Genomic DNA, 10,534 nt, shown 5'->3' with positions numbered 1-10,534 from the left:
AAAGGAAATTGATCAAAATTAGCAGCTTATTTTTTGACATAGTTTTCGAGTAAGATACATATAAAAAAAATGAAATTCTTTTCCATTCAATTTTAAATACACAGTCTTTATTTTCAGGTCATTCAGACTTTTTCTTCAATTTATGGCATTACAATGCATTACATTGCAATGGAAAATTACTAGTCTATTAATTTATTTGATAATTTATGGATTTTTTCATTTATCATCGTTAATTAATCAAGATAATTTGTACAAATTTCAAAAACATGTTATCAATTCAATTAAACAATATGAACGATTGACATTATACGAAGATCATTCGTGGCAATCAAAATTCTGGCAAACATTTATAATCAAATGTAATTTAAAATTGCACTGGATGATTTATTTTATAAATGTAATAACGTATATTTTAGTTTGTTGGTGTTTCAGTGAATATGTATCGAATACAATGCCAGAATTGATGAATCAATTCCTCGATTAGTTCAATTGTAAAATATTGATCATAACAATAATACGTCAAAATCGCAAGACTATATAACGTAGATATAAATGAATTAAATTAGAAATTAAATTTTTTCAAAAGGAATATATTAATTCACACTTACATTACATTCGAGTTTAATATTTTTTAAAGAATTATCACCAGCAATAATAGGTTGAAATTTCAATTTTTCAGCGCATCGTAAATATTCTTTAGCCGTATTTGCACCATAGTTATGTTGGTTCAATAATTCTTCAACTCGATCAAATAATTGCTTTTCGTTAAAAATTAATCTAGTTATTAATGTGAATCCACAATTCGAACATCTAATCTCGGTCGATTCTTGTCTATGTTCCAATGTCCATATTGCACGCCAACACAGCATACAAGTGATTGTGTATTGATTGTCCAACAATTCTTGCCATTCAAGTGTATCACTTTCATCCGGATAACAGCGGTCCATTTCGTTCAGCTCCTGCTTCAGAGGTAGAAGAAATTGTTCATAGTATTCAATCATTTCATCGTGATCGATAACCGGGCCATTTAATTCAATCCAAACATCATTCATCACTTGTTGAATCGAATCATTTTGATCACATTCGTCTAATTTAATTTTTCTAAATTGATTAAACAGATTAGCTCGCCTTTCCTCATTTCTAATGTGCCATTTGTTCAAACATCTCTATTGAAGGATTTAAATAAAAAATCAATTAATCAATTTCGAATAAAAACAATCAAAATACATCACGATAGTTGTTGAACCATTGCGGTGATGTCAATTGTTGTGGTTGTTGTTTAAATATTGATCGAAAATTTCGTTTTTTAGTACTAGATCTCGGTGTTCGTGAATTGATAGATTGATCATTAATTTTGTCAGGACTTGAAAAAAGATCGACCTCCATCATTGTTTTCGTTTCGGAAGTGAATACTTTTGAATTAAACAAAAAAAATGCTTATGACATCAAAAAATAACAATGCTGCATATGCAAAATTGAAGACCAAAGAGCATTAAAATAACTATAGTTTTTCATCCATCACCATCTGGTGTGCTTGATATGAAGATATTCCTGTTGAGTCGATTATCCAATTTTCAAGATTGTTGAAACAAAATTCTTACGAGTATTTTCGGCAAAAATGATTAAAGCTGTTATTATTGTTGGTGGCCCCCAAAAAGGTTTGTCCCAAATCATTATCAATCAAATTGAATGATAAAATTCATTTTAATTTAGGCACAAGATTTCGCCCATTATCGTTTAATTCTCCAAAACCATTGTTTCCGATTGCCGGTTTACCGATGATTGAACATTTGATTAAAGCATGTGTTCAAGTTCCAGAAATGAAAGAAATTCTATTGATCGGATTCTATCAACTAGATGATGCTTTTACCGAATTCATTCAATCTATGACATTAAAATATCAGATTAGTATTCGATATTTGCAAGAGTACACCCCATTAGGTACGGCTGGTGGTATCTATCATTTTCGTGATATGATCCGTTTGGGAGATCCAGACGCTGTATTTTTAATCAATAGTGATGTGTGTGGAAATTTTAATCTTGTTTCTATGTTGGATTTTCATCGACTTATTCCACAACCTGATAAATTGATTACAATCATGGCCACAGAAGCTACACGTCAGCAATCACTTGAGTATGGTTAGTGATAATATTCCATGTTTACAACCAAACTTTTTAAATATTTTTATTATTATTTTTGCAATACATAGGATGTATAGTTGAAGATCCAAATACGCATGAAATGATGCATTATGTAGAAAAACCTGAATCATTCGTCAGTACGACTATTAATTGTGGTGTATACATATTTTCAACCGAACTATTGAATTATCTATCATCGGTTTTCAAAGAGAAACATGAATCAAATATGAATGATGTTGATATTTTAAATTTTGATACAACATCAATGAATCGCGTTCATTCGGATGCCATTAGTTTGGAATATGATGTTTTCAAACGTTTATTTGAATCGAAAAAAATTTACATATTTCACCAGAAAGAGCATTTCTGGTGGAGTCCAATAAAAACACCCGGTTCAGCTCTCTATGCCAATCGTCATTATCTTTTGACATATCGAAAATTTAATCCGGAATTATTGAGTTCAACCAAACCGGGTGGAAATGGTCCTACAATTATTGGTGATGTTTATATCGATCCAACAGCTGTTATCGATTCAACAGCGACGGTAATTGGAATTGAAATCAAATCAATATCGTTAATTTATCATGGTTGTTTTTTTATCTTATAGATAGGTCCAAACGTTAGCATTAGTGAAGGTGTCAAAATTGGTGCCGGTGTTCGAGTAAAAGAATCTATTATTTTGAAAAATGTAACCGTTAAAAATCATTCATTGATTATGTATTCCGTGCTTGGATGGAATTGTGCCATCGGTACATGGTCTCGTGTAGAAGGAACACCCTGTGATCCGAATCCTAATCGTGCCTATTCAAAAATGGAAAACCTGCCATTGTTTGATTGCAATGGAAAACTTAATCCGTTGATTACGGTTTTAGGTTGTAATGTACGAGTAACATCGGAAATTATCATATTAAATTCGGTTGTATTACCGTACAAAGAAATTAACCGAAGTTTTAAAAATGAAATTATTTTGTAAAAAAATTTTTAATATTTTAATTTGTTGATCATGATTTTTCTCAAACAAAATTTTATTAAAATGACTGCTGATTTTTTTTTGTGTGAATCCGAAGAAAAAACTCATTGAATTTGACAAACTTGACAAAAAAAAATCGATTTATTTCCTGTTTTATTGTATCACCAGTTTAATCGTTCGATTCAGATCACCTGTCACAATCGATGATGTTCATTCATTTGTTGATGATGATCAATTGTGTGCGATCATTATCATTTTGTTATTATAGATCATTTCATATTATGATTTGGTATATCCTATCAACAACAACAACAAAAATCCTACATTAAAAGCCTATAAATGTAATGCTTAACTTTTTTTGTTTTGTTTTGTACGATTTAAAGAATCTTTTGTATCGTTAATGATGAAAAAAAAGTAGAGAAAGACTAACATAAAGATGAATGATTGAAAATAAATTTAATTCGATGATGGAAAAAAATCATCGACTTTAGATGGATCATCATCAATCATTACCACCGATGATCATTATTGAACGTTATTAAAACAGTATTGTTATCGTTGATGATGATGATTATCAGTATAATATTAAGGTTTTTCATAATGCTGATGATGATGATCTGATATCTTTTCACATATATTTAGCGAGCAAGTACAACGACAACAACAACAAAAATTCAGTTAAAGAACATTCTTCCGAAGAAAGAAAGAAAGAAATTTTTTCTTTTCCAATAGCGGATCGAATTTAAATCTTTTCAGTTTTTTCATTTGTTTTGTTTGTTTGTTTGACCATGCTATTCTTAATGGAAAATCATAATCTAAATGGCTTGAATGGCGAAAAATTTTGACAAATAATGGTCAATAATCATAATTCTAAAATATCATTTCAGATTATCCAGACGATGATAAACGAAAAAAATCTTTATTTTATTTCTTGTTGTTGCTTGTTTTTATCATTGTTGTTGTTCTGACCGATCATTGGACATGAAGTTGTTTTGTTCTATTATTTTATTTTATTTTGTCGAGAAAAAAATGAACTAAAATGCATCAACATTTTTTTATTTTATTTTTATAAATAATTTTTTTCGGGCAAATCGACCATAATAAACCATTAACCTGAATGAATGAATTAGAGAGAAAAATCAAATCAAAATGATGAAATGAATCGCTTTTCATCGCTTTAGTTCGTTTTAGTTTACGTTAACGAAGGGTCTTATACAACTGATAACAATGGTTGGCCAAAAAGAATAAGACGAAGAAAAAAACTCATATAGTATACATAGATGTACAGATGGATCAGGTCGAAACGAATGATGATGATTATTATTAAAATTTAGTTTATCAAACTCAATCTTGTGTTTAGCCTGTCAGAAAATGATACTTTATGATGAGAGATATGGATGTGAAGAGGAAAACAAAAAAAATAAAAATATCTAATTTTGTCCATTTTGTATTCAGGTTCTTTTTCTTTTTTGCATCCATAATACTTTTTCAGTTATCTTCATCATCCCGTTTTTTTTTTTGGGTAAAAAACCTTAATGAAGTATCTATTGTATCAAAAAATCATTCATTCATCGTCATAATCAGTAATTGTTTGAGGTCAGTTTTTTTTGTTGAATTGAAGATACAATATATACAAATACACACAACAAACTAAATTATTTTTTGGTGGTTTTTCTCCCCTAAATTAGATTTGGCGCGTGTCCTTATCCACAACATTACGAATTATGAAATGAATACTATATCCGAATGGATAAATTCAACTTTTTTTTTCTAGTTTTGAAAGATAATTAAGTTATTAAGTTAATTTGAACATGGTTAAACAATTATTGCCGTTTGCGCCCATCTGATAATAATAATATTAATAATGATCATAATCATTCTATATTTTTTGAAAGTTGTAAATGAAATGTCAAGAATCACGGAAACAGATAAAAATGAAGGGGGAGGACTGTTATTCATTTTTATTATTGAAATGATTATGATTTTCCTATTTCATTCATTCGATGAAAATGAAGAAATCACGTTTTATCATTATTATGTTGATTTATCATCATAATCATAACAAACAAACAAAATAAATAAACAGAAAAAAAACATATTACATGTTTTCATATCTTGATTTCGACATCTTTATTATGACTTTTTTCTGTTTGTTTGTCTATTTGTTTGCTTATATCTAGTTGAACACGAAATTATATCGCCTAAACAGCAACAACAACAAAAACAAAAAAGATGAAAAACATTGAAAAACAAAACCAAAAACAATTTTTTCAACGAAAATAAATAATGATTAAAAAAACAAAAATCAATCAGTAAAAAATAACTTCATTAATCATTTTCTTTATTCATTCAGGTTAAAATATTGATTGATAATAATACTAATTTAATATTACATCATGAATTGAAAAAAAAGATGAAAAAAGAGAAATAGAGATGAAAAAAAAACATAATTTTCATCTCTTCATCTAAGGAAAAAAACACGATCATACTTATAATTGTTTTCAATCGAAAGTGTTGCTGTTGATCGATCGATTTTCAATCAAAAATCAGTAAAAAACCGGATCTAAATTGTGAAGAAACGATTAATAATTGAAAAAAAATCTTTTAAGAATTTTGATATATAATATGAGTTCAATGAATATCTCAATCAATATATGGCCACACACAAACACATTTATATGGTTAGAATCGATTATTTTGTGGTTCAAATCATCAGCAACAACAACAACAACATTATCGAAGATTTCCATTATCAGTACACGTTTTTTTGTCGATGTTCCTGATTCTAAATAAAAGATGAAAAATCATTCATTTAATATCATCATAAAAGGATGGAATCATAATCATCACGATATGGTCATCATATATGTAATCTAATTTACTTTTAATGGTAAATTATAAGTGAATGGACCAAAAATAAAATAAAAACACAAAAAACATGAACAATTTCGTAGGCTATATTATTATCAATTGACGGTTTTTCGTTAAAAATACTTTTTTCCTCTATAAAACCATGATGAAGAATTTCGTCGTTTTTTTTCTTTTAAAGAGGTTTAATTGATTGAGCTATAAGTTTCATATTTCATGATCATCATCATCATTGCCTGTTGATATTGATTTCGGACATTATCATCATCATGATTAATAATCCATGAATAAGAGAACGGTCAAAAACGAAAAAAATTCATTCATGATATTAGATATGAAATCGGGATGTGAAAATCAATTCTTCACAATTGCATATCAAATTAACAGTTCTGGTTTTTTTAAACATTATTATTATTATTATTTCTGTGTAATGATAGGAAAAACATTGATCTTAATGAAATAAAATATAACTAAGGCCGATTAATATCCATGGTTGTGAACATATACAAAATAACAATACATCACAAGTTTCTAATTTCCAAATAATTTAATAATAATTATTAATAAACGTAAATCAATCCAATTTGATTTAATTCAATCAAACTCTTGTCTATTTTGTGTATATGTGTGTATACTATTTCATACACATCGTGGATCATTGAAACATCACAATGATGAATTTTTTCGAAGATACAAAAAAAAAGTACAAAAATTTACTCGCGTGTTGCATAAGATTTATCGTTCGTGACTTGCACATTAACCTATACGATGACGATGATGATGATACAACAAACGCGACAACAACAACAACAACAAAAACAGATAACACGAATAAACATGATGAAAAACGATGATCGAGTTTGACCACCATTATCATCATCATCATCATCATCATTCGATATATAACTATACAATTTAACCACATTATGAATACATAATCTGCAAAAAAGTTTTGAATTTTTTTTCCGAATCAAAATTGAAAAAAATATTGGCAGCGAAGAAAAGATAAGATGAGAAAATCTTATTGCTTGTTGTTTTTTTTGTTGTTGTTGAAAAAAATCAATTCATCTCCGGCTCGTGTTTTTGTTTATTTCTATTCTTTCTCTTATGCATTACTGCGGTTTCATCATGTTATGAAAACAAAATTCATTGTATTGTATGACATTCTATTTACAACTTTTGTTGTTGTTGTTGTTTGTTGTTTTGTTTACATCATTTCCATTCAAAATTCAGAAGAAAATTCATATATAATTGATATCTAAATCGCTTACATGCTGTGCATCATAGAAATGCATAAATGTTTGTTTGAATTCAAAGATGAAAAAAAAGAAAGAAAAATTCTCAACTCGATAATGATAATGTATGTGAAGATGTTAGTGTGTTGTTCATGTGATATATTTGAATAATAATCCCCGATCGAATAAACAACCCTCTAATCTAGATTGGAAATGAAAAAAAATAGGAATTCAAAAACCATTTTTATTCGTGTTTTAGAAAAAAAACCCAATATACAATGATGATCATCATTGATGAGCGGAAATATGAATGTAAATGCAAGAAGAAGAAGAAAAAAAATACCTGCTGAAAATTACCATTGATGCTGATCAACAACAACAACAATAACAAAAATGGAGATGAAAAAAAATGAAAAATTCATATAAAAATCATACATGTCAATGGATCAGAAATGAAAATCTTTTTCTCACTCATTTTATTATAGAAATCAAAAAAATTTCCATATCATATTTATTCGCGATAACGTGAAAAAAATGAAATCAAATCACATTGATGATTGGTTCACAACAGAAAAAAAATATAAATATGGATACTAAAATGCAACAAAAAAAAAGAAAGAAAAATATCGACAGAGAAATGTCCGAATTTTCATTCATAGATGAAATAATGAACGGATGAACAAAATGAATAAAATAAATGAATGAATGAATGAAATTGATGTCAGACATTGAGAAGAAATGAAACAAATTCGACCCGAAAAAAATTACAAGATGAATGAAATGAATAAATGACATCCATCATCATCATCATCATCAGAGTAACAATCGTCCAGTCTAGTAACAATTTTTTTCCATTCATTTCATCATTATAATTCATCTGCTGTGATGATTTTGATTTGATTTTATTATTACTATTTATTTCATAACGTTGATTGACATGTTTAATAATGAATGAAAATGGACGAAAATAATATCATTGTTGTATTTTATAAGATTATTAACCTTTTTTTCATTTTGATCAATTTGACAACAGTCAAATGAGTATAATTTAAATATTTTATGGTTCCATTTATGATGATCGCCAAATTATGGAAATAAATTTTATAAATCGCAAAATTTTTTTTTTATAAAGACCACACACATTTATATATAATCAATCGTCATTATCATTATTGAATTTTTGCCCACTATATGGTGATTGAAAATGGGAAAAAAAGATTAATTAGAAATTTAAAATTAACGAGTTTTTCTCATTTTGATTCATACAATAGATGTGATGGATAGGCTTGCCGTTTACTGTATTTTGTTAATACATTAATAAAGAAAATCAATTGGGATAGATCGGACAATCCTATTCAATAATGGCGTGATTTATGCTCAATGTATATATACAGAATATAAATATATTTTGTGATTTATCTGGCGTTCATCATTTGTAATGGCTTAATTAATGGATGTGTATGTGTGTATATCGTGCTATCATGAATGATTTTCAAATTGAATTATTATTAATAGATTGAATGAAAAAAAAATATCATTATCATTTTCGGAAAAATTCAGTGAATAAATAACAATTACAAGATACAATTACAAAATAATAAAAGAAGAAAAAAAACAAAATGAATCAACAGTAATAATAATTTATAATTATGGTTTTTTTTTACTATTGAAAATAGGCTTAATGACTTTTTTGTTTGTTTCGGTTGTATTGTCCTCTTTTTTTCTCGTTTTGATTGTGTTTAAATCATGATCGATGAATAAATGAGTGGAGTGAGAAAAAAAAACGATAGGAAGAACTATATATTTTGTTTTCAATTGTATAATCAATTTTGACCATTTATTTATACAATTAAACTATCGAATGAATAGAATCGAAAAAAATTAAAACAGTTATTAATGGTTAATATGAATGAATAAATGAAGTTAAAGAAATTATAATTACAAATTATGGTCATCATTGTTCAATTAAATTAGGATATAATTGACCCAATTGAAATGAAATTTATCATTTCAAATAAAATTCAAAAATCAAATTGAATTTTTTCAGAATAAAAGAAACAATTATTTTAAAAAAAATAATGATAAAATGTTGTGGTTAATCAAATTGATGATTTGTTATTATCTTGTTTCAATTATCATTATCATCATCATTTCCATCAATCGAGATGATTACTTTTTTGGATTGAGAAGGATGGGCCAGATTTCTTGTTATATCTATTTCGATATATAATTGTAAATCCCTCTCTCAACTTTTGGTAGTTTGTGTGTGTGTGTGTCTGTTGTTTCTCACACATTTACAATTATGCTCTGTATATATATCTATCTATCTATGTGTGTGTATATTATGTGTTCTCTTTTTTATTGACGCCTGACGCCTGTTTTGTTTCGATCATAATATATAGCAACCATCCATTCAGACATACATTTCAATCATTCAAAACATTTAGAATGAAATGAATAAATGGAAACAAATAAAAAATGTTACGCCCGAAATCATTATAGAGCAATCTACATTCCAATATATTTATAGTCATCATCATTGAAATGTTTATTCAAATGAAAATATTTGCTCCAATTTATCAATTCTACACCTATAATGATGATGATGATGATGAAATTCATGAAAGTCATTTTGATTCATTTGATCAAGATGATATAAAAAAAGAAAATCTATTTCAAGAGAAAAAAAAACAGAACAAAAACAAACATATTTGATCATGATGATGATGATAATGTAAATTTTTCAATCACTTATCATAGATTACAGAAACGATTTTTCTTTTATTCAACATATCTATCTATCAAATCAGATTTAATTTTATCTTCGATGTAAAACACCTGTTTGATCGAAAATCTAATCTTACAGCAAGAATAATGATGAAAATGTTGTTTCATTTTTTTTGTCGAATAAACAAAGAAAGCTGAAAAGCCACACACACGAAAAAAAACAATGCAACACATTATATTTCGAACAATCATAATTAACAATAGAATTTATGTGTTGAGTGTGAAATTTGTTTTCTACATATACTTTCCACCAAATTGTTTCACTGTTTTTTGTTTTCAAATAAATTTTGGCCTAAAATTTCTGCTTATTGTGATAATCGATTAATTGAACATTTTCCGGTCTATCGTCGAGAGAAAAAGTTGATTATATTTTTTGGAATCGAATGGATAAATCATTAATTTGTCCAACATCAATTTATGAACGTTATACATATCTAATGGCACCATATATTACACCAAATGATAATACTGGTTATAAACAACGTATTGAACAGTCAATAATAGAATCATATTATATTGAACGAGATTATCT

At 27.3% G+C, this 10,534-nt stretch overlaps 2 protein-coding genes across 2 annotated transcripts; one reads left to right on the top strand and one right to left on the bottom strand.

The window, feature by feature from the left end:
• Positions 1–363: 363 nt before the first annotated feature.
• LOC113791887 (uncharacterized) lies at positions 364–1,389 on the bottom strand. The gene is made up of 3 exons (XM_027341735.2): positions 1,228–1,389; positions 609–1,166; positions 364–533 (listed from the first exon to the last, which is right to left on the bottom strand). Exons 1-3 carry the CDS (start codon positions 1,387–1,389, stop codon positions 504–506), a joined length of 750 nt encoding a protein of 249 aa, XP_027197536.1. The 3' UTR covers positions 364–503.
• Positions 1,390–1,519: 130 nt separating this feature from the next.
• On the top strand, positions 1,520–3,202 carry Gmppa (GDP-mannose pyrophosphorylase A). The gene is made up of 4 exons (XM_027341734.2): positions 1,520–1,658; positions 1,714–2,139; positions 2,211–2,686; positions 2,750–3,202. The coding sequence occupies exons 1-4, from the start codon at positions 1,619–1,621 to the stop codon at positions 3,113–3,115; spliced, it is 1,308 nt and encodes a 435-aa protein (XP_027197535.2). The 5' UTR covers positions 1,520–1,618; the 3' UTR covers positions 3,116–3,202.
• The last annotated feature ends 7,332 nt before the right edge of the window (positions 3,203–10,534 follow it).

This window comes from Dermatophagoides pteronyssinus, unplaced genomic scaffold, assembly GCF_027571235.1.
Source record: "Dermatophagoides pteronyssinus isolate colony J.1.1.1.1 unplaced genomic scaffold, Derpt_VIB-CSIC_2022.12 sq0026, whole genome shotgun sequence".
In the NCBI taxonomy this organism is placed as follows: domain Eukaryota; kingdom Metazoa; phylum Arthropoda; class Arachnida; order Sarcoptiformes; family Pyroglyphidae; genus Dermatophagoides; species Dermatophagoides pteronyssinus.
The sequence above is the reverse complement of the archived record's forward strand: the minus strand, read 5'-3'. Positions and strand labels throughout refer to the sequence as shown.